The 25,841-nt window shown below is 40.7% G+C and overlaps 2 protein-coding genes across 2 annotated transcripts; one reads left to right on the forward strand and one right to left on the reverse strand.

The window, feature by feature from the left end:
* The first annotated feature begins 267 nt into the window (after nt 1-267).
* On the forward strand, nt 268-7,062 carry LOC124150191. The gene is made up of 3 exons (XM_046522136.2): nt 268-414; nt 2,965-3,407; nt 6,400-7,062. The coding sequence occupies exons 2-3, from the start codon at nt 3,024-3,026 to the stop codon at nt 6,406-6,408; spliced, it is 393 nt and encodes a 130-aa protein (XP_046378092.2). The 5' UTR covers nt 268-414; nt 2,965-3,023; the 3' UTR covers nt 6,409-7,062.
* Nucleotides 7,063-12,440: 5,378 nt separating this feature from the next.
* Nucleotides 12,441-24,802, reverse strand: LOC124147060 (neuronal acetylcholine receptor subunit alpha-10-like). Its single transcript, XM_048403790.1, has 8 exons — nt 24,763-24,802; nt 23,199-23,338; nt 21,807-21,851; nt 21,447-21,556; nt 20,507-21,042; nt 20,128-20,342; nt 18,963-19,202; nt 12,441-12,785 (listed from the first exon to the last, which is right to left on the reverse strand). The coding sequence occupies exons 1-8, from the start codon at nt 24,800-24,802 to the stop codon at nt 12,441-12,443; spliced, it is 1,671 nt and encodes a 556-aa protein (XP_048259747.1).
* Nucleotides 24,803-25,841: the final 1,039 nt, after the last annotated feature.

The raw sequence follows: 25,841 nt of genomic DNA on the forward strand, positions 1-25,841 counted from the left end.
ATCACTGGATTGTCTGGTCCAGACATTATTATTTACAGATCGCCGTCATATAGATGGAATGTTGCTGAGTGCGGCGTTAAACAAGAAAAGCTTTTTTATCATTACGTCATAATCCCATCACACAATGACCATGATGGCACGTGCGTTGTATTTATTCCCCTATAAATGAGAATAATAGTGAAGATACATACATAACGACGTACCTAACGTGAATATATCAACCCTAAAGCATACTGATGAAATACGATGTTGGGGGAACACATAGTATTGCGCCAAAACGCAGCCTAAAGGCGGAAGCGGTAGCGAGAACGGATTTTACGACTCCATACTAACTTTCTGTTTGTTCAAGCGATATGTACTGGTATTAGCTGTACGATGTTACGATTAATTTAATATTTAATCTGTTGGTATATGGTAAGTACATGATTTTACATGTTCACTATTTAAACTATTGCTAGATCTTTATCGTAACTTTCATTGGGACTCGGGGTTTCTTAACACAAGCCTACTATACATGATATATATAACCGGATCATGACGTTATACATGTGATGTTATTCCTAGTGTCTCGTAGGCCATACCTGTTCGGATGTAATATGTATTGTTTGTGTACGTGCTTTAGTATGAAGTGTATATAACATGTGACACTATAATAAACTCTCTCTCTCTCTCTCTCTCTCTCTCTCTCTCTCTCTCTATCATATGTATATATTAGTAACTGTGTTTAGTTTATGCATATTCCACATTAGTACTTTATTTAAAAAATAAACGACTTGTGGTTGTTTATTTCTTATATGAGATATCAACATTATTTACAGCCTCATTAAGAGTCAAGTCAATATATCAACGTTTCATATTTTAAAACTTTAGGGCATTCTAAATCACAAATGCTTGACCAAAATTAAATTTGAAAAAAGAGATATAGGGTAAAGTTGCAGAGTTGCGTCCCTTGGGCACGCCAGAAACTTATATGACTGGGTTCGAATCCCGGATCGCCCCAATTATGTTTATAGGTTTATCAGCACCATACCCGTGCTCGTGGTTTTCACCGAAGTGGTATATGTCTGAGACCTGCATCACTTCGGACTTTTCTCCCTCATAAAGCTGACATGCCGTGATATAACTGGAATACTGTTAAGAGCGGCGTTAAACCCAACTCACTCTCTCTAATACCATAATCAGCAACAGTAGTGTCCTCTCCCTTAGTGGTTGTACTGTCACTTACCTGTCAGGATAACCTCATTCACTGTACTCATCTGATTTCTAAACATCAACCATATTCCTAGAATATATGCCACCCTGTCTCCAAAATGCAGAATCACCAATCTGGGACAAACAACACAAAAGTTGCGTGGGCTATTTCCTTTTCCCATGTAGGTCCTACATGATATGGGATACTAATAGCATGTATAAGTTGTAGTGAGTGAGTGAGTGAGTTAGGTTTAACACCGCTTTTAACAATATTCCAGTTATATTGCGGCGTGTCAGCTTAATGTGGGAGGAAAGTGATGCAGGTCTCACCACTTCGGTGAAACCCACGAGCACGGGTATGGTGCTGACCAATCTCATTAAAATCAGATCTTAGTTCTCGGGGGCGGTCGGGTAGCCTAGTGGTTAAAGTGTTCGCTCGTCACGCCGAAGACCCGGGTTCGATTCCCGACATGGGTACAATGTGTGAAGCCCATTTCTGGTGTCCCCCGCTGTGATATTGCTGGAATATTGCTAAAAGCGGCGTAAAACCATACTCACTCACTCACTCTTAGTTCTCGCTATTGCTAAACAAAGATCTGAGGACATCCCATTACGGGCCTCGTCAGAACGACCTTTCATCCGACCAATCAAAGTGTCTCTTACCAGATCATGAAAGTGGCAGTCGGAATAAGTTTTCTAATCATGCAACCTCAAAAACGTTAACACCGTGTATTCTGAACGACAGTTATGGCCCGTACAACTGATTCTGTCAAAATTATCGTCCATCTCTCCCTTCAGAGGGATAAACATTTGAACGGCGGAGGCGTTGCACAGTACGTGAGAAGCACTGCCATACAATCTCAACCATATATTACACATTCCGGGATGTTTGTTTGTTCAGTTTTCAAAATTTTAATCAAGAACTGTGTCAACATATTTTTCAAGCATAGTCTGAAATTGAAGTCGCCAGGTTGAAACGAGTGCTGTAAAGCTGGAGAAAGCTGCTTTCAAATTGGCTGATGTCGACTTCTTGGTAGTTATTTCAGTTGTCGGTCAAAGTTCGAGAAAGGTCGTTCTGACATGACCCGTAATTGGATGTCCTCAGATCTTTGTTGAGCGGCAGCGAGAAATTAGATCTGATTTTAATGAGATTGGGTGCTGACAAACCTAGGAACATAATTGGGGTGAACCGGGATTCAAACCCACAATCATAGGTTTCTGGCGTGCACAAGGGATGCAACCCTGCACAGCGAATCGCGGTGCCTTAGATGACTGGGCCACCCGTGCCCCCCTGGATAAGTTATAAGGTGACTCCAGTTCGCTGAAATGCCCAGTGGCCGCAGTTGTGGTATCTGCATGCCTCTCCCTTGCATCGTGACTATTATAAGACATGGACTCCTAAGATATGGTCTTGCATCAATATTGATTGATTGATTGATGGAACAGGAGATTACCTATTTCTGACAACTGATTATTAGCCAATATGAATTAGGTGTCTGACTGACTGCAGAGGCTTGACTTGTTCTTGTATTAACACTGGGAAGTATGACTGGACTGCTTTGGTAGGTCCCTTATCTTACTGACATTTCATTTATTAATGTTATTTTTTAAGTGCTTCATTGGCAAATGCATTAACAGGCATCACAAAGAATGACTTTGAAGTTATAAAGTTATATTTTTTAGAAAAAAGGGTGAAGTTTGTCCAAGCCTTGATATGTGTAAACTGACAATCTTTACAATGCTCCAACTTGTTTTTACTGTTTTCACTGACAGATTAGGATGACGTCATAGGCCTAAAATGGACAGCAATAAAGGATCAAGTGTTGACCCAGATGAAATTGAAACTTCTTTTGATGGGGACAACACTACAGGTGCTAGACAAAGGGGTAGCACGGAGTACCCCAGCCTGCCAACCTCAGATCTGGAAAATGACGCTGTGCCCTTCTCGCCAGAAGTCAGCCCATTTGAGGGAGCCACAGCGCCACCATTACGTGATCTACCTGCTGAGTCATCCAGAACATATCAGAGACACGCAACAGGAAATGGTGCTCATCATGGCCACGGACATACCAGTGCTCCTTCCCATGGAGATAGCCGGTGTGCAGCTCAGCATCCTGGTCCACAACAAAGAGAAACATATCAACCAGCCCCACAACAAGAAGGTGCCTGTGCTAGACCCCCATCAACAACACCAGTTCAAGAAGAAACTAGGAAAGGTATGTCGTGAATGATATGACAAAGAGTAAATGTTTGTTTGTTTTTTGTTTTACGCCATGCTCAGCAATATTCCAGCTATATGACGGCGGTCTGTACATAATCATGTCTGGACCAGACAGTCCAGTGATTGACATGAGCATGGATCCACGCCATTGGGATCGATGACATGCATCAACCAAGTCAGCGAGCCTGACCACCCGATCCCGTTAGTCGCCCCTTACGACAAGCAAAGTCGTCCTTTACGGCAAGCATCAGTCCACGCAATTGGGATATGATGACATGGGTTGCTGAAGACCTATTCTATCCCGGATCTTCACTGAGGTAACATCATCACAACCAACCAACGATTGTAGATAACGGTACCAGAATGATACAAGCAATGGTCATGATATCATTTACTCTTTGCTATTGATGCGCTGTAGGTTCAATGAATATTATTGTACGTCCAAAGGGATGCAGAATATTCTTTTTCTGCGTCCATTCTCTACATTTGTGCGTACTGGACACACATTTGTGAGTCGCGTAAAACCCTTTGATGTCAAACACTGGATTGTCTGGTCGATAATTAACAGACCACTGTCATGTAGCTGGAATATTGTGTTAAACAACAAAGAAATAAACAAACAAACCTCAGTGGTTGGTTGATTGTGATGGTGTTGGTCCAGTGGTTGGTTGATTGTGGTGGTGTTGGTCCAATGGTTGGTTGATTGTGATGCTGATAGCCCAGTGGTTGGTTGATTGTGGTGGTGTTGGTCCAATGGTTGGTTGATTGTGATGCTGATAGCCCAGTGGTTGGCTGATTGTGGTGGTGTTAGCCCAGTGGTTGGTTGATTGTGGTGGTGTTGGTCCAGTGGTTGGTTGATTGTGGTGGTGTTGGTCCAGTGGTTGGTTGATTGTGGTGGTATTGGTTCAGTGGTTGGTTGATTTTGATGGTGTTGGTCCAGTGGCTGGTTGATCGTGGTGGTATTAGCCCCGTGGTTGGTTGGTTGGGATGGTGTTACCTCAATTATGAAAGGTCTGAGCTCATTAAGCAAAGACCCAGGTTCAATTCATCGTATGGTTACAGTTTGTGAAGACCATTCTACAGCATTGCTGCACTATTACTATAAAGGGTATTCAACCCCACTCACTCAGTGTGACTGTGGTAAACAACCAAATTCATGTATTATTGTATTAAAGTGTGGAGCTAAGTGATGTCTGGAATATTGATGACTATGGTCTACAACTGGATGAAACTGTAAGGGACAAAATCTGATTAGGATGTTTCTAGTGTCACAACGGTATCAGTTCTGATTTAACTGCACTGGTATTATTTACCATAATTGTTCATATCAGTAGCAAATTTCAGATATATTGATTTGATTGGCCCCATCCACATCTGTGACTTTTCCCCACAATATTGTATGTATTGTACATTTGCCAGATTCAGGGGATTCACTCATTGATCACATGTTGATAAGGTCACACTTCACTGTTCCACAATTACTTAAATTTGCATGTGTGAAACATCAAAGAACTAGCTTGATGGGATTTTCCAGCCACATTTGTGCCTGTTGCCATTTTTTTGCTGATTTTGAACTAATTATATTCTGAATAGGGCTGGGATGAGTCCATATTTACTACCCGGGTACCCACCCCACTATTACCCGACACTACCCGGGTACCTGCTGTAGGTCTCAAGAGATAGGTACAAAATGTCTTATTGGGTATATTTCGACTGTAGCCTCGGCAAAATGTATTTAGATACATGTATAAAAGGATCTGGTCATGCATTCTCTGAAGTTGCTTTATCATTTTCAAACATATAAAAGTCTGAAGGAATGTGTTCATGGTCGTTAAGAAATGCCCAGGTCCATCTCAGTACCCACCTGACCCGAGTACCCGAGTTACCCGTCTCAGCCCTAATTCTGAACCATGTATTTTATAAAGTAGTAATTAGTTTTCAAAGAACACATACAGGTAACTGAGGTTTTTCACATTGTTTCATTAGCATTCTTTAGAATGGAACGCAGGGTTATGGAATTAAAGAGGCAACTACATTATGAACACAGCACTCTTCTCAAACCTACTCAACCCCAAGGCACAGATTGTAATGTGGTTTAAGGAAGTCACTATCCACTCAGTGAAGAGTTACATCCCCTTTCTACCAGGATCCAGTGGTCATTGGTTTCAAAACGACTTGTCCAGGTAGTGATGAGGGGGCCGGTATTCAGGTACGAATGGATGATAATCTATGGACCTTGCTTGTACCTGACACTCATTCTTTGTTGGGGGCACGGGTGGCCCAGTCGTCTAAGGCGAGCGATTCGCTGTGCAGAGTTGTGTCCCTTGGGCACACCAGAAACCTACCCCGGGTATGATTGTGGGTACGAATCCCAGTTCACCGAGATTATGATTCTAGGTTTGTCAGCACCATACCCATGCTCATGGGTTTCACCGAAGTGGTAAACGTCTGAGACCTGCGTCACTTCGGGCTTTCCTCCCACATTAAGCTGACACGCCGCAGTATAACTGGAATGTTGTTAAAAGTAGCGTTAAGCCCAACTCACTCACCCACTCATTCCTTGTCATTTGGTATACCTGTTTCATACATGATTATGTGTGATATATATTGTCAGTGATTAATTAACCTGAGTATTTAAGGCCTCCGTGGTCCAATGAATAAAGTTTCTTTGCCGGAGAGAGGAAAATTAGTTGTGGTTATCCCTGGGCGTGTCTTACCAAAAGAAGTTAAAAAATGGTACTTGTTGTTACCCTGCCTTATGCTTGGCATCAATGGAATAACACAAGAACTGGTTGGCTTGGAGTCAGTACACTGTGTCTGAGTGTGGTTTCCATGTTAACTGTGGCATGGTGTCTTGATGGGCTAGCACTATAAAACCATCATTAGCTGGAACTAATACAAGCACAGGCATACTCCCACGCCCCATTCTCATGTTAATGTTAACCCTGTTTTGTCTGTAAATTTATTTAGTTTTGTTTCATCCACAGGGGACATAGCTGTGCCTGACCCATCAAGAGGGACTGTGACATATGATGCAGTGATTATCTCCCATGAGGACGATGCCGAGAAAGTCAACGAACTCAAGAGACACTTGAACAGTCTTATGTTGTTTGACGAAAAGTTGGCCTCTGTCGCCATCGAAGATGATGGACCTGACAGAGGGAAAGGAGAAGTCTCCTACTTCGAGGATTGGCTGAAGAAAGCGCAAATAATGTTTTTTTTTATGACCCAAAGATTTTGTGAAGAACGTTTTTGTTGCTTCAAAAAGGATGTTGCATTATCAGAATCGTTTTTTTATGAAGGTAGTAAAAAGGAATTTGTGATTCCTATTTTCTTGAGCAAAAAACATAAACTCCGGTTCTTAACGCCCTCAATACGAGCAATAAAGGGTATTGAGTATCTTGATTGCAATTGGACTGACAGTGTGGCTGAAAGATTCAAACAGAATTTGAACAGTGCTCGTCGTAAGAGACAAGAAGATTCAGTTGATGAAAAAATGTCAAATTTGACAATTAATTAGACACTACAGTAATAAGCAGAGCTCCAGATAAGCTTTTGGTGTTGTGGGTATTTTACCCATGCATTTTAAAATCATTGGGTATCAGTAATTCTATCTGGGTATTCAAATTTCTGTTACCCACTAGTTTTTACACATGTGGGTATTTAAGTTAAATATTTAAAAACACTATTCATCCAGTCCCTGCAAACTGGTGTTGTGTGGGTTTGAGAGCTTTATAGGACTCAAAAATACCACGATACTTCCACACGAAAGTGTGATGGCAAATGATCATGATGTGACTGTCATCGTGGAGTTTGGCAAGGTTGACGAAATGCCCGTTTATAATTTCAAAATAAGTTGCTGATTTGCTAATCGAATACGCAGGGTTACTTCACAATATTTTGATGATACGCACAAATATTATTTTTGTAGCGTATCTGTAATGTTCGTTGCGTATTTGATACGCTTGGATTATATTTTACTGCATATTTCTGCATTTCTGATGCGTATTTCACGCAGATACGCAGCTTATCTGGAGCTCTGAATAAGTCCATAACCATAAGACTGATAATGAAGCAAATCTTAGATACCATATTTGTCATGTTAAGTGCTCCTGACCAACTTCAAAACGAATCTGTAGGTATTCTTTATAAAAGGCCCATAATTTCTTGTATCTCTTACAGACTGTTTTAACAGGCAGCAAAGCAATGTAGAAAGAGTATGTTATTTTTGCCTACTAGCTGTTATCAAAAAAATTTCATTGACATTTAAACTAAGTTTGTTCTCAGCTGCTCGACCTCTCACAACATAATTAACATGTTGTACATGGTTTTAATAAGAGCCCTCTGTGTCAATTTTTTATACACCAAGGGCACTTTTTACTGCGAATATGGTATTCATTTATTTAAAAAGAGTGTGTCTTTGTTTTCTCAGAATGTTCTATTATGTTGTCCTGGTAGGAAGAGTTAATGGATAACACACAAGAAGCAGTCAGTGATATGTTCACCACAAACTGAAATCATAGTTTTACATGAAGCGAAGTCATCTGTGTTGGTTACCTGTGGATGATCTAGTGGATAGAGTACTGTACAGTGATTGGAAGGTCGGTGCTTCGATCCCCAGCCATGTGACACCAAAAGATGTTAAAAGGAGATACTTGTTGTTACCCTGCCTGGCGATAAAACAAGAACTGGTCGGCCCGAAGTCAGTATACTGTGTCAAGAGGGGGTATCTATGTTACACTGTGACATGGTATTTCAGTGGGCTACCACTATTAAACTTGCATTCCAGACTAGTACAAGCAGCCACGCACACATGCACACACACTTTTCATTTCACTCCATTTCACCTCACCTCATTTGTGTCAGCCTATGTCTCCCACAATGCTCCACAATCTGGAAGCCATTATGGCGTTGATATCAGGACTTTTGAAAAACTGAGGCAATGTATTGCTGTTAACTTGAGTATTCATTATGATTGACAAACATCATGACATTTTACTTTCCAGCCAAACTATGTCGGTTGTTAAAGACTTGAATCCAACTTGCTGTGACTGTATAAGGCCTTATATATTTCTTAGTTGGTTTATGAAACGACTGAAATTAGAAGGGGTTTTACATTTACGTAATGGTCAGAAATGGTGAATAATATGTATAATTCTGTATTTTTAAAAAAAAACAACATCATTTTTCATTCGGTATCTTACCATATTAAACATTTATAAACTTCTTCTTTCATTCATTATTAGCAGGACTAACCTGGAAGTTGAATTCTTTTCATTTTATTTTTTCGACCACCTACATGTACATTGAATTTTAGGCCACAAATTTTGTAAACCAACTTATAAAAAATGAATAGGCCTAAGTAAGTGGCTATGTTATGTTCAGTCTTTCATCCTTTTTTTGTGGGCCCACTGCAGGCAGTTAACTGTAGACAGTGTAGGTACAAGGTGGCTATCACTACCAGACAATGCCATGCAGGTGATAATACCAACAAACAAGGGATAGAACAGGTCTTCAGCAACCCATGCCTGCCGTAAAAGGCGACTATGCTTGTCGTACGAGGCGACTAAAGGGATCGGGTGGTCAGGCTCGCTGACTTGGTTGATGCATGTCATCGTATCCCAATTGCATGGATCGATGCTCATGATGTCAATCTCTGGATTGTCTGGTCCAGACCCGATTATTTACAGACCGCCATCACATAGCTTGATTATTGCTGAGTGCGGCGTTAAACAACAAACAAACAAAACAAAAGGCAAGAAACAAATAATCAGTTTGTTGTGTCTTTACTGTTATTCCTCATGTTTTTAGCTTGGATGAAATAGGTGGGTGAGGTGAAATGGTGTTTAATGTCGTGTTCAAGATTATTGCACTGATATAAAGACGTGCATGCACTTGAGTGTGTGTGGCTGCTTGTACTAGTCCGGACTGATGCCGATTTATAGTGCTAGCCCACTGAGATACCATGCCGCAGCTTAACCAGAATACCCCACTCAGACACAGTATACTGACTCCAAGCCGACCAGTCCTTGTTTAATCCCCTTAATGCCGAGCACCAGGCAGGGTAACAACAAGTCTTTTGGCATGACGCGGCCGGGGATCAAACCCCGGACCTTTCGCTCTCCTGGCAGACGCTCTACCACTGGACCAGAGAGGCAGTCCTTGGATGAAATAATTCTACCTGGTGATACACTTCCCTCCTGACAACTGTGTATTTAGCTTTGTTATGGGCATGGATCCCAAACTCCATTTGAATTTGCAAGTACGAATGTCGAAGATAATGTTTCATTGGTAATGATCTTGTGTTGAAATTGTCAATTTCATGTCTCATCTCTGGAAGTTTGTTATGTAGAGTGATAAGCTTATGAACTTGTATTAGATTTAATTTGAGTCATGTGACTTTAACGAAAGAGGCCCTATATGGGTGGATCTCTATAATCAACATCACAACCTCATCTTGTGATTATATTTCTGTGATTTCAGGGTTGCTAAGTATGACAGTGCTTTAAGGTTTTGGGTAAGCGTTTCGGAATATGTGAGGCCCCTTACAGGTGTTTTAAGCATATATGTTTAGACTTGTTTTGTTGAGATTTTATTTTAACAAAGTTTTGCTTGGTTGTGCAATCATGGGGCACTTGCTTCAGACTTTCTTCCTACAATTTTCCAAACCAGTTTCAAATGGATGATCCAGCTGAGCACAGCCTCATGGTAAAGCCAGTTTCTTAACAAAGAAAGGAGATATTCAGCTTAATGTTTAGCTTATCTTGCCCCATCTTCCCGACGCAAGAGAGTTAACTGACATTCTACCATGAATTTGGAATTTATTCGATTCTGATTGGTCAATCAGAGGCTATTAAATCACAATAAACCCCCTCTGATTGAAACTGCTGGTTTGAAGGCCGCATCACCGCGGAAGCTAATATTCATAGAATAGTACTATTTTCAGTCATTGTCGGTAGGCATATTTAAAAAATTATATCTACAATTACAGGTTACAAAATGCACAGATGCGGTTACTACAATATTCAAAGGATGTGTGGCAATACATTTCGTGCGGAAAAACATGACAGAAATCAAAAAGGGAATGTATTTACGTTTTGGAGACAACAGAGAGCTTGGAATTTTGGCGCTTTTCTATATGTCATAATGGTGACGTGAGATGTAGAGCGAAAGCCTTGCAAAGCTTGCTTTGTTTTCTTTAGGGATGCCACCTCATGTTAGCTTACCAAGTTGCCGTGCTTATATGCTTTCAATGCCTGTCATATGTTCGAGTGAAGTATAACAGTGTAAACAAACTGCTTGAGTATATACAGCACCATATTTTGTTCGGTGATTCCGTAATTCAGATCAATAACCCACTGAAAACACTGAACTCAACACATGTCATAGACTTGTTAGTACAGCCAAAACATAACTCCATATTACCAGTCTAGTTGGGCAAGGGTGGAAACTGGACTTTTATAGTTAGTTAACTCCCTTGCCTCGGGAAGATGATCTTGCCCTGGATGAGCTTGTGTCTTTGGGAGATTTTTGTCATGGTCATTATTTTGTTGACTTCTAGTGCAAAACTGATTCAGCTGGAACTGTCTGTAGGTGTTCAAAGTTACTTCATAAACATTGCAGTTAAAGAATTCTTTCTTAGCCAGATAACGTCTATTCTACGGTGGCCCATAAGGGAAATTGAGTCTGTTTTTCAATATTTTGATATTTCACTTACTGTTATCGTAACCTTTTGCAAATTACATGGTTTGTCATGTGATAAATCATGTATAAAGAATATATTGAATCGCTGAAAAGTGAAGCGAAAATGTCAAAAACAAAAACGAAATGGTCAAAAACTAAAATGAAAATGTCAAAAACAAAACCGAAACAGTCAAAAACAAATGCGAAAATGTCAAAAACTAAAATGAAAATACAGAAAACTATTTCCACCGTGCCACCGTACTATTCACATGTTCGTGTTTTGTGCTGTACATTCTAACTGACATGAAGTATCAGCCATTGTAAATTATCATGATTATTGTAAAAAAATGATATTTGTCTTTGAAGATCATTCAGACTTGCTCAATGTTTTGTATGTATCAGCATTACATCACATAACTTGATGACATATAACCACTCTAACATCACTCCTGGGGAGTGTTCAGTTATCTTAACGTAAACCTATCTACCTTCTTGTAGCTATCATGTTTCCCAGGCCTTTGTTGTTGTACTGCTTGCTTCCTTTCCAAAACTAGTTTTGATGTGAGAAATGAAAATTATCAATACAATTGAAATACCCGTATTAGTATTAAGTGATCTCTACAAATATCTTCAGTTGTATGAAGTGAAAGAAATGGGTATTCTTGTAATCAAGTCAAACTGATGAATTTTTGTTTTGTTTGTCCACTACTCATGGTAGTAAACACACTTCTTGAGTGATTGTTCGCAAACTTCTCAATTTGGTGGATCTGTAAACCAAGGACGTAATTCTTTTATTCCTAATAACAGCGACATTTCCATAATCATAAGAAACCTCTGCAAAGTGCACATTCTATTGTACAATTTGGACTTTAGCATTAATCACTCTCAATTAGTACTGATACCAGGTGTGTGTGAAGAGGTGAAGAGGTGAGCGTATCCTGCCCCACCTGTGTGCCTGCCTCCATGTAGTTTTATTTTGTTACACTTTACACAATGTAGGTGCAATCTAATAGATATAGTAGACTTTAATTTGGGAATGTGCAGTTCAGGGGTACACAAGAGAGGTGTAGTGTTATTAGTCGAAGACCGCCTCCGTGGTCTAATGGTAGAGCGTCCGCCCGGAGAGCGGAAGGTCCAGGGTTTGATCCCCGCCGCGTCATACCAAAAGACGTTAAAAGATGGTACTTGTTGTTAACCTCTCTGGCGCTCGACATTAAGGGGCTAAACAAGGACTGGTCGGCTCGATTCCCGACATTGGTACAATGTGTGAAGCCCATTTCTGGTGTCCCCCGCCGTGATATTGCTGGAATATTGCTAAAAGCGGCGTAAACGCATACTCACTCACTTAAGCTTCACCCCTGAGTTTTGTCTTGCGTCGTCCACCTGAACTACCAACCGAGGGCAAAACACACCCTTGGAAACTACCGACACAGTCTTCTGGACACTGTCCAGTGACTGACAGGATGACAGTTGCAGCTGATGACGTCACCTTGATGATAATATCCCTCAGATGTAGCGTTTTCCTGGGTGTAGGTGACACGATGTCTGCCACTCCTAGGACACTGTCCAGTGACAGAATGACAGTTGCAGCTGATGACGTCACCTTGATGATAATATTCCTCAGATGTTGCGTTTTCCTGGGTGTAGGTGACACGATGTCTGCCACTCCTAGGTCCTGTCCAGTGTGCCTCTAACGACCATGAGCGCAGCTACAGCCAAAACTCCTGGCGACATGGTCATGCGTTGCTCCTTGATGTATCAATGGCTTGTTCTTTCATTTGTACTGTATCTCAGCATGATATGTGTCACTATCTAACGGTTTTGGTGTGAATGAACAGTACATCGTTCCTTATATATCCGTAACTTTTTCAGTTGGCATGCTGCAAGTGAAGAAAAAATTTCACTTCAAACTCAAGTTCCACTAATCTGGGTATTATAGCACGTGCATTACTCACCAAACTGTTTTGGTTGTGTTTGGGCGATCTATAAAGTTATTATGTTTCAGTGAACATAGGTTCAATTTGAAATGTGCCGTAAAAAGAAATTTCAGCTCTTTTAAAAAGAAAAAAATCTCAGCCCCTAAAAATGAATGGGACTCTACAACAAGAACTACTTGCTATGAACACGAATCTATTACCTAAACAAACGTGTCTTAAGAAATATGTACAGGATAAAATAGATTGTATATCTTGGGCTATATACATAAGAAAAATATTTTCAAATACCCGTGAAGATCCGGGGTAGAATAGGTCTTCAGCAACCCATGCTTTCCTTAAAGGCGACTAACGGGATCGAGTGGTCAGGCTAGCTGACTTGGTTGATGTATGTCATCAATGCCAATTGCGTGGATCGATGTTCGTGATGTCAATCACTGGATTTTCTGGTCCAGACACGATTATTTAGGATGGGGTTCATAGTAGGAGTGGGATCAACCTACTCGTTAATCTCTCATGTATGCAATCCCCCACCTACTACCGGTATATATATTTTGTACCATGTTCATTATTTAGCCTTGATCGACAACGGTCTAAGAATCTACCGAAACGTCGCCTTTACAGTAAATAAAGAAGTTGTTATCTATAAATTGTGTCAACTTTGTCATCTGTCAACTTCTAAGTATACTTGGTATAAGCGTCAGATAAAATAAGGGCCACGGCTAAGCCCAGTATAACCGAGGAAGATATCTGCCGAAACCATAAATCAGTACTATCAACTTTTGACTTGACTTCCAAAGCCCCGTAAATTCTGCACAAAGAGAGGTATGTTGCTGGGTCCAGCAAATATACAGAGTAAAATATACCACCAAATCCCCGTTTCAAAGATTGACCATAATCCTGAATACAATCAAGGAAGGTCTTCATTGCCCATAACGGTATGCCAATGCACACTGTTTCAGAATAATGTTGCAAATAAAAGCGACAAAACAATTTTCATAATCATAAGCAATCTCAAGCAATTAGTGATGATATCATGTGTTCGCGAAAAGGTTACCCCCACAAACACATGCAAAGGCATGTCAGTTCTTCATCTGAACTGATGACGTCTCCTTATGCGTCATATTGAAAACTTTTTGAAAGCCTTACTGAGGCATTGAATGTTGAAATCCTGATCAAAGAACGTTTGAGCAAGAGTTGTATGACGCACTTTGAAATCTTCATAGAAGGAGCATTCTCGATTGACCTTTGTACAATGTTTTTTAACAACACACCTTTTCGATAAATACAGTTTATGTTGCAATAATATAGTAAAATGTTTCGACATTTAGTAAAAGAAAAAAATGAGAAATACATGTAATGAACATATGTAGGTTAAGTTGGGTGTAATATTTATTAATTCTGAACGAAAGCACTTGTTTTGCTTTGGTTTTTCTTTTGCTACTCTTAGTCAACTACAGCGCCGCAATCCCAAGTTATAGCACCGACCGGGGCTACGGATGGCCCAGTCGTCTAAGGCGCTGCGATTCGCTGTGCAGAGTTGCGTCCCTTGGCCACGCCAGAAACCCATGATTGTGGGTTCGAATCGCGGTTCACCCCGATTATCTCAGCGAATCGCGGCGCCTTAGACATTTTAGAAGGGAGTTTAAACAAGTAAAGTAAGTGCTGTCAATACGAGGCAGTTTTGACAGTGATTGTGGTGGTCTCAGACTGCGTGGGGAGGGGGGGGGGTAGCCTAGTGGTTAAATCGTTCGCTCGCCACGCCGAAGGCCCGGGTTCGATTCTCCACATAGGCACAATGTGTGAAGCCTATTTCTGGTGTCCCCCACCGTGTATTGGTGGAATTTTGCTAAAAGCGGCGTAAAACCCTACTCACTCACTTTCAGACAGAGGCCTTCAAGTTGCCACCTTGCCATTCATGTTACTACCATTATGTAGGTGTACTGAACATTACGAAATAAAAGTGTAATGGACCCATATATGGGCTACTGTATTTGAAGAGCAGGTATCACGTATTTAACCTCGGGGTACAATTTTGGGTGAAACTGGCTGCCATACATGTTTATCCTCAAAGGTTTGAGGTTTATGATATTATGCATGGATGCCAGGCGCTCTCACCGCCAGTGATTTAGTTTACTCAGAAGCTTAGATGATTAATGTGAGCAGGACTTACATATTTGTTGTACAGTCAAGTCCCGTTAATCCGACATGATTGGTTGCATATGATTATGTCGGATTAACGAATATGTCGAATAAACGAAATTAAGTAGTTTCAACTTTTGTGACCGAAAATAGGACAACTACACGATAAATACCAATTCAAACACGTTGTAACAAAAAAAATGAAATATTCACATTATGTTACATTGTTAGCGGAATATGTTTTCAAATCATGCAACGTCTAACGCTTAAAACAAAACTTCTGTTATGAGCTGTATGACAATTCAAAATACGTTAAAAGCATAGTCTGGAATGGAAGTCCCCAGTTTGAAACTAATGCCGCAAAGCTCAAGAAAGCTGCCTTCTTAGTGGCTAATGTCGACTTCCTGTTAGTCATTTCATTGGTCGGTCAAAGTTCGCGAAAATGTAATCGGATGTCCTCGGCGGTAGCGAGAATTTGTATCTGATTTTAATGGGATTGAGGTAATCTAAGCATGTGATTAATCCTGTTTTGTTCATTTAAAGCATTAATTGTTTATTGTTAAGCAAGTTTATCTCTACAGCCATTGTATGTATTTGGTTTTCCTACGTTTCGCTTTCCCGGGGTGATAGAGATATGCATGTAAGCATGCATGCTTTTTGTGTGAAAGGTTGAAATATAATTATGATTATATATCGTATCAAAACAGACGTGGTATCAGCATATTTCAATATTGCCATTTTCATCACTTTGTTCCTGTCCTCTACTAGAGCCTCAAGAGTTACCTTTTAAATGTCTACGATAAGCCACCAGTACGGGAAATATATATCTTGCGCCCAGTAAATATATCTTGTTGATTCAATAGTGTTATTCATGTATGTTTTCTTTATGAACAGACACGCAAACTTATGAATGTAATTAAACATGTCACAACGTGGTTGTTACCAAGTCTTTCAAAATTAGTCTTTCCCCACATACATATCATGTTATAACCAGCGTTCGAAATACCTGCCTGCCCGACCGTCCGAGACGGGTTGATTTCAACTCGGGCTGAGAGATTTTCAAATCCCCCTGCCCGACGGTCGGGTTATATTTCATAGGTGAAAATATTCTAAATATTTCCCGATGATAAGCATTAATTCACATGTAAAGATGAATGATAAAATGTAACCAAACAGAAACCCCGTTAGCTTTTAGACAACCTAACCTTTAGCGATGCGCTTATGCTACAAGCAATCAGTTTTCATATTTTTAATTAAATTATCCTGAGAAACATATGATTATAGTGGGCAGGCAGGTTTTGGTCAGGGCTGGCAAGTATTTCAGCTAGCCAGTCCTGTGGGAGTTTTGGGAGTTTCATACCCTGTTATAACTATTGTGTAGTAAACGTCACAGAAAACAAAACTCCACTTTTAAAAGAAACATATTTCATTCTTTATTCATGTACCAGAAGCAACCTGACATACATTTATACCAGGACAGGTGACACATTGGTAAACGATTAATTATTCTAGATGATGACATGCGTAGTGAAAACATTTTTTCTAAACAGTCACTCGACGACGTGCAAAGGACATTCCATTTGGAAGGTAGGTCGGCATACCGCTTGTGTGGCTGCCGGCACAGCATGTTTGGCCTTCCACTGAGATCACTACCAGTGATCACTACCGATCACCACAAACCAGGGGGTCTTGATGTCGAACACAAACTGTGTCAAGAAGTGATCATAACATTACAAACTATCAAACCAAAATCTGATGATATAAATACTCAATAACAAAAGTTCCTGTGACACCAATATTTTAGTATATTTTTCAAACAAGTAAAGTTTGGTTTTTAATATTGTAGTACATGTATGGAATCAAGTCACAAAAACGCAACTGCTACAAAAAAGCATGCATTCCATGCAAAAGTTGACTTTTATGCAAGCCCCATGCATTTCACTACCGAAGAATGGGTATAAAAAACATATGCGTTAACGGGATTCCATATGCATTGTTTGGCATCGTGCTGACAACAACCACTCAGAAACACAACAAAATTACGCAATTATTCAACATTACGAAATGCCACGCCTGTCGGAAAATGAGCGTCTGCGAGCGATTGGTATGCTTGAAGCAGGATCAAGTCAACGTGATCTTGCAAGACAATTTAACGTCCATAGAAACACCATTTGGTGTTTATGGCAACGTTGGCAACAGACGAATGCAGTCAGAGACCATCCTCGGAGTAGCAGGCCACGCGTAACCAATAATCGACACGACAACTGGATTCGAACAACACACCTACGAAATCGATTCCAGCCAGCAACAGTGACTGCAAGAAGCATTCCAGGCCTTCGACGAATATCTTCACAAACAAACCGTACGTCGTCGCCTCAGATGTGCAGGGATTGTCGCCAGAAGACCCACCAGACGTCCCATTTTGACAGGAAACCACCGTCAAGCACGTCTACTGTGGTGCAGACAGCGTCTACGCAGGACGGCCATTCAGTGGGGGCAAGTTCTATTCACTGACGAGTCTCGTTTTCACCCCAGCCACAGCGATGGACGGATTCGAGTGTGCCGACGTCGAGGTGAACGTTACGTCAGTCATTGTGTCATGGAAGAAAATCTTTTCGGGGACGGCAGCGTTATGGTATGGGGTGGGATTACAGCATGACAGAGGACCTGTTTGATAGTGGTAGAGGGAAATCTCAATGGACAGCGCTACCGCGACGAGATCATCGGCCCTGTTGTTCTACCGTTTTTGCGTCGTCATGGCCCAGACATTACAACGCCCGGCCTCATATTGCTCGACATATTGCTCAGGATTCCCTTCAACAAAACAACGTGAATGTCATCACCTGACCGGCTCGCTCCCCTGATCTCTCACCAATCGAGCACATGTGGGATGAGATGTATCGGCGCCTTCGACGTCAACCACATGTTCCACAGACACTCCAGGAACTTCGAAACATGCTCCAGCAGATATGGATAGATATCCCACAGGACTTTGTGCGACGCCTGGTCCATTCCATGAGACGAAGATGTGTTGCTTGCATCGCAACCAGAGGTGGACACACACGCTATTGATTTGTAAATTGACATTTTGGCATGTTCATGTTTATTTTATGAAATCACGCATTTTCTGAAATCAGTATGGCAAATTAAACCATTTGAACACTTACAGGAGTCGTTTATCTGTTGCAAACCGAAATTGTTTCAGATTTGGTAAAAAAACTTGGCATTAAATCTTATTCAATGTCACAGGAACTTTTGTGGTAGAGTATATATAGACATTAAAGACGAAAAAGAAGAAATACAAATGTACCTTGATATAAATACATAGCATAGTTCAGGTGATACAGGTGTAGGTATTAACACGCACGTGAACACATGCTGTCTTTTTCTCTCTCTCTCCCTCGCTCTCTCTCGACATACGTATAGCAACATTAAGGGCGAATAAAAATATATACAAATGCAAATGTACTTTTACACATTACATAGTTATAGATACAGGAGTTGTTATGTCACGCAGACGTACATTCTCTCAGCTCTATTTTGAAAACATATATACAGCACACTACGGTTAAAACGAACACGCTTATAACGAACTGACGGGTATAACAAATATGTTTTTTGGTCCTGGCCATTGCTGTATATGCTTATAACGAACTACGGTTATAACGAACTAAATTTAGCAGTCCCTTTGAGTTCGTTTTAACCGTAGGTTACTGTATATCTTCTAATTCACTCAACAACAGGGATCATTGTAAGATACTCGGCAGTAAAACCGCCAAAGTACAAGCTACAGTTGCAATGAAGAATAAGACAAGGAACAATCTGTCCATCACGACTGCCACCTTCTTCCACTCCTCATCAATGACCTCGGCTTCTTGTTTGTCGATGTCCCGCTTGTTGATCTCCTTGAGAACTGACAGCTGTTCTTGCATCACTTTTTCCAAGGGCAGTAAATGATGTTGGTCGGACACAGCAGTTTTGAGAGATTCGAAATTAGCCACTCCCTTTTGTTTTAACGTGTTGAAATGGTTCTGAAACAATGGAAAGTGTATGTTAACCTTTACACGTCCATCTACAGTGTAATCTACTGGGCCAAAGAGAGCATACACTTTAAAAAATTGGAAGTGACCAAAACATTACATCAAAACGTTACTGGGCTCAAAACAGTCGCCGAAACACTGCAAACTTCAGGTTTAAAACATAACTATGAGACTCGCATCATATACCCCAGCGGGTGAACATTCCTTGTTTGTTTCATTTTAAGCAGGCTTCGAACATAGGTGTATACTTTCTTTTGCCTGGCCGTTGGCATCAACCAGTGTGTATTCATCGTATATAAAATACACGGTTTGCTTGAAACCGTCATTGAAAGTACAAACATCAGTAGAATAGAAGCTGTCAGAAGTACATTGAAGTGAGTGGCTGTACTATGGGTTATGTAGGCTTATAACAATGGGTGTTACATTGACTGCTGTCAGTTTGATGTTGAAGGAAATGGAAGCATGTAGCAGACGCTGCCGACTCTGGTGAAACCGACAAGCACCTGTATGCTGCTGACAGACAACGGACGAAACTCGAGGAGCTCCCGGAGACCTACTTGAACTGAGTTTGTCGCTACCCAAACATCTACAGCGTTAAGGATTTCTTTGTATTTGTACATCATTTGAATTTATAATTCTATTGTAAGAGTCGATTTGTGCATTATAATCCAAGAACTATTTATTTTCTTTCTACAAAGGCGTAGTATTTCAAAGCTACCTCGTCAGAATTCATACACCTCTTATATTTAACTATTATGGTATATGAGTATATTCAATTTGATATGTTGGTAATATTGGTATTTTTAATTAAATCAAGTTTCCTATAGCCGTCAAAATTCATTGGATTTTGGAAAAATAACTCTTTGAATTCATAGTTAAAATATAACATTGCGATCTTAAAGTAGACGTATCTTACCCTATGGCCGTTGATGTAGACGTCCGTTGTCGTCACTGGGTACACTGATGGTTCTTTCTTCACACACAGGAACCACGAAAGAGTTCCAAGAAATATCTTCCTGATCCAGCGAGGAACTGGGACGCCATGCTGACCTCTGAAGTGCACGTTGAGCACGGTCACTGTGAGGGCCGTCGAAAGGGTCACCAGCAGCAGGACCACGCAGAAGTAGATTCCTGTGGAAGGATGGAGTATTTAGTTGTCTTAAATCAGGCTGAATGTGTTTGGTGGTTAAAGCGTTCGCTCGTAACACCGAAGGTCTGGGTTCGATTCCCCACATGGGCACAATGTGTGAAGCCTTTTTTTTTAACTGAGACTGAATAGCGTATTTAGAACATACCTATGTAAGGGAAGTTGTCCGACGTTGGCGGTAACGACTGGGCGACAAGCAGCATGAACACTGACAGAGACAGCAACACCGTGATTTCAAGCGCCACCTTCTCCCCGGCGTCTGGGGGTAGCAGGAACCCAAGCAGACCCACAGCGGAGATCAGTATACAGGGGAACAACAGGTTCACTACGTAAAAGAACGGCTTACGTCGCAGAGAGACGTAGAACGTCACGTCAGGGTAGGGTTCTGGGCAGCAGCTGTAGAACTGCTCGTGCCGCACCCCTGGGACACTTAGCAGCTCCCACTCCGTGTTGACCTTGTAGTCGGACATGTCCCCTGCCTTGGGGCCAACGGTGATGTTGATCTGGTGGCCATTGAAGGCCCAGGAACCGAACCGAAGGGCGCATGTTTGGCCATCGAAGGGGAAGTAGGTGACGTCGACGGGACAGAGGCTTTCGATGACGGTGGGGAAGTTGTAGCTTGCGGCGCCGTCTGAGGTGAAGGTCGGCCTGTAGTCCTTCAGGCCAATAAGCTCGTCTCCAGCACTGGGGGAGAATCCAGGAGAATTGTTATGTTTGTTATGGCAACACATAGATCACGCAGGGATGTGGGCATTTAGAAGGGTTTGGAGACATGGTGGTCAATCGATGGTTGCTTGATTTTTTTTGATTTTTTTTTTTTTGGGGGGGGGGGCTTGTTTATTTGTTGTTTAACACCGCACTCAGCAATATTTCTAGCTATATGACGACGGTCTGGACCAGACAATCCAGTAATTGCCACAATAAACATCGACTCACGCATTTGCGAAACACTAACATGGAATCAACCAAGTCACCGGGCCTGATAACATTATCCATTTAGTCGCCTCGTTATTGTTACCCGGAATCCTCATTGGTCAATATGAGGGACAGCGTTACAAAAAGCCATCACTAATGTGTATCTCACTCACTTGTCATATAGAGTAATATCCGGGGTCCATACTTTTGCATAGGGGAGGACAAGTTGTGAGATGCCCCCGTACTCGCTGGCGTTCCAGGTCATCTGACAGTCATACCAGTTCTACAACAAACATATTATGATTAACACAAATATAGACCTATGACAGCAGATGATTCTTCTTCACTCTGGGACAAGGCTTGGTGTTCGTGTGTTGTGTGTTGTGTGTATAGAGTGTAGAAACCAGTCGCATCTCGAACAGTGATCGCACAGGTAAATCAGGTAACAATGGGCAGTTCGTGTGAGATAAGGTTAACAGAAGAACCCCATATCAACTTGAATGGTTGATAAAGAGTGTAACAGCAGTACTAACCAATCGGATCCAGGCGTTGAGTGTCAATATCTGTTTGGGTTCATCCTGTAACAGAAGCAAAGGTGCATCTATATTATGATGGCGACAGGGAATTCGAGAAAACCGTGTTTGAACAGGTTTTAATTACAAATGTATATGTATATCAGCATGGTTTCTATTTTAAACTAGGAGTAATAACAACCTTCTCTGACAATTGTTTAAATACATCTTCACACAGTGTTGGTGTTGGTTACAATTGTTTTCATCTAAGGGTAAAACGTCACGATCCCAATTTAAAGGTTTCAAAATCTTTTGTATTGAAATCCTTATATTACCAACCAAACACGGATTCAACCGTCAATTTAGCTTACACACTTGCCATACTTTTCGTCTTCCACAAAGACGTATATAAGTTTTGTTGTTCACTTCCCATCACTACTGTTTTGTTTCGACATTTTTGTGAGTGTATATATCCCTAAGGCTTTCCCATTTTTTCTGGAAACATATCAAGGTGGGACACGTATGTGGCTTTTGAATTTTCTTGATTCTAATAATTGACGTGCGGACCACCCCATGCATGTATCGCATCTTATATCTTAGCCCCATGTCAGAATGTTGAATACTCGGGGTATATGTGGTTTTATGCACCCTTGTTAGGTTTTATACCACCAGACTCTTGCTCTTGATGTGAAAACTTACGCGGGTCGCATAAAACCACATAATCCCCTCGCTATACTGCTACAACGTATAACACATGGACATGTGAAATCAAAATATGTCGTTCACTTTACATTGGAGAATATAACATGATGATAATAACTGACTTGTAATTGATTTCCGGACGGTAGGGCAGCACGTGCTATGTCTGAGCACTCCTGATGACATCACTGATTTTCAGAGATCCATTCATTAATTTACACCACTATTTTGCCTTTTACGCCCAATGAAAACTGTTTCGATGGATAATCGAGACTGGTTATTCTCCGTAATTGACGATTTTTAAATCGGGTGTCCCGATCAGTGAATGCACAAAAGAACAAAGTAAATAAAAAGATTTGCTGCCCAACAAGACCCATCGTGGATTAGCTGTCTACTAACCAGCTCCATGATCTGTCTGATTACAGACCAACAAGACCTGATGTGGATTAGCTGTCTACTAACCAGCTCCATGATCTATCTGATTACAGACCAACAAGACCTGATGTGCATTAGGTGTCTACTAACCAGCTCCATGATCTATCTGATTACAGACCAACAAGACCTGATGTGGATTAGCTGTCTACTAACCAACTCCATGATCTATCTGATTACAGACCAACAAGACCTGATGTGGATTAGCTGTCTACTAACCAGCTCCAGGATCTATCTGATTACAGACCAACAAGACCTGATGTGGATTAGGTGTCTACTAACCAGCTCCATGATCTGTCTGATTGCGATGCCAACTTTGACCTCTATAGGAGCGTCCGCTCCACAGATTGGCCGCACTTCACTCTTGTAATGAGTAAACAGCTTGTCCAGCAGTGCTTTCTGCTTGCCATGGATTCCTGCCACTGTAGAGAAATATGAAAATGTGTCTTTACTCTATACCGCACATTAATATAATAAAATACAACATTATCTTTCTGACGAAACAACAAAAAACTAGCCAGCGTTCTCCAAAAATAAATTCTATAAAACCGTATTTTGTTGTGTATTGATAAGTGGTATTTTAGGTTCAGGAAAAAGCAAGAAGATTTTGTTTAGGAGTATATGTTTTCAGTCGAGATTATGCAGAGAAAAATCCGGTGTCTTAATCGTTGAATTTAGAGTCCTTTGGTGCGACAACTCACGTTCATTGTTGTCTTTGGTATCATGATATTTCCAAATTCAAATCATGAACCATATTATGTCATACAGAGCTTTGATAGGTTGATATCATATCAAATGCAGTCCTACTTAACCCAAAAGCAGAAACAAAATGCATAAATGTCCTCTATATGTTTTCCTGATTAATATTCTCCAAAATCTCCTCGAACAGATGCTAATATCCATTAACTGTTCAGTATTGTATCTGAATCTATGTATAATTCGTGCAGTGTGTAAACCAACAAACGTGGTTGGTTGTGATTATGAACACCTTAACCAGCTTATTGTTTCCACAGAATGGGGGAAAAACTAGCCAGTGAAGCTTGTGACGCCCTAACAACAGCAGTCAGTCAATATGTGAAAAGGCAAAACTATCCAACAATCCAAATTACTTCATACATGAGGTACACAAAACAAAGAAATACTGTTAAAAATCTCCGAAAACAAGCACAGGAGAGCTTCCATTGTAATTTAGATGGGGTTTTTATCAACTGTATCCAAAGAAAATAACTCCAACTATTGGAAGATATATTTTGAAGGATTCTGGTACAAAAACAACTGTACCCCGTTTGGTCACTGGTGTTTCAAGAATGCCAACCGCTTTTTCAGATTCGGAAAGGTCGGAAGCATTTAATAAGTACTTCATTTCAGTTACACATATCGATGATTTTAACCATGTGTACCTGATACTGATCACATTAGTGGTTGTGAACTTCAAGAGTTTCCTCTTGAACATAACGAAATAATCGATTTGAAAAAGTCACTTTATGAAGGAGGAAGCATATACTCCGAAACGAAGTGTTCCTCATAATAAGGAAGTTGACATCCATTATTTCTCTTCCTTATTCGACGGTGATTCATATAACGTGCTAATGATAAAGACAAACCACTTTTCTAAGTGAAGGAGAACAAGAAGGTGAAAGATCCAAGATTCAAATGCATATTAGATTATCAAGGATCCTTGTTCCTTGTCAAGCTAACTACCCATGCATGCTACTGCTTGAGATCAAGAAAGAGAACGTTAGAAGACTACTACTTGGAAACTTTATTTGTTTTCTGTCTTAAACGTTCGCCAGACCCGTGTTGAAAATATGACCTGCAATGTAGTCTACAACAGTGTTTTACTCACCCAGGAGTCCCATGAATATTACCAATCCTACGTCAGCCATTTCACTTCACATACACTATGTCCCTGTGGGGATGTGTGTTCCGGTCCTACCAAGTGTTCAGATACAACTAATGACCTCACAGATTGTGTCATACCTATAAGTAACGGATTCCAAGGGGCGTTACTGCTAATCATTTCACTGTAAGGTAGTATAACCAACCAAATGTGCAGCATAAATCCACCAATTATCCCTCCTTGTTAAATAATGTTTGTTTTAATTGTTTAAATATATACCCCCAGCAGACGCGAGGTGGCTAAATACCAATTAAAGAATACCCTGAAACAAAGACATCACAATGGTTTACAGGCGCCGCATGTCAAACCGACGAGTATAGCTTGGAAGTTGATTCAACAATAGCTTTCAGCAGATTCTGTCACATCGCCTGCAGCAGTGTCATGACCTATAACAACAAGTGTTGGTCTTTGTACAACGAGTAAGCATATACTCGGAAACGTTGTGTTCCTCATAATAAAGAAGTTGATATCCATATATTCTCTTCTCTTTTTTTATAACGAATTTATATAAAATAGCATAAGGAATCAATCCATATACTTAAACAGAAGTACAAGCCCATGTTGGATCAGTGAAGAAGCCTGATGATGTGGACTACTTGAGTTATAAGTGCGTCTTACCGTTAACACAGTCATCTCAGACTTATAGGATACCAGTGTAAATATTCAATATTTAATAGGAAGTAAATGTGCAATCATGTACAATATGAAACTATATCTCTATGACAACAAAAATAATGAGGAATGAGAGAAATAATACACGTCACAGTTGTATCCAACTCTACGAAATGCTTTAGGAATCATATTTCGGCCCTGAATCGAAGTTCCCCATATCAGGCTTCAGTTTAATCCGACGCGATCAGACCAAATTAACAAAGGGTCAGGCGTTGGGGGATTAGCGATCCTTTAAAGGGGATTAAAAGTAAACTGAGCTCAGGTAGCTTAAAATGACATACGTCAAAGACAATTAAATAACAAAACACATTAAACTAATTAACATACAACGTCTGTCTTTCATCAGCTACATC

The sequence above is a fragment of the Haliotis rufescens genome, unplaced genomic scaffold (genome assembly GCF_023055435.1).
Source record: "Haliotis rufescens isolate VD_foot unplaced genomic scaffold, xgHalRufe1.0.p SCAF_1, whole genome shotgun sequence".
Lineage (NCBI taxonomy): Eukaryota > Metazoa > Mollusca > Gastropoda > Lepetellida > Haliotidae > Haliotis > Haliotis rufescens.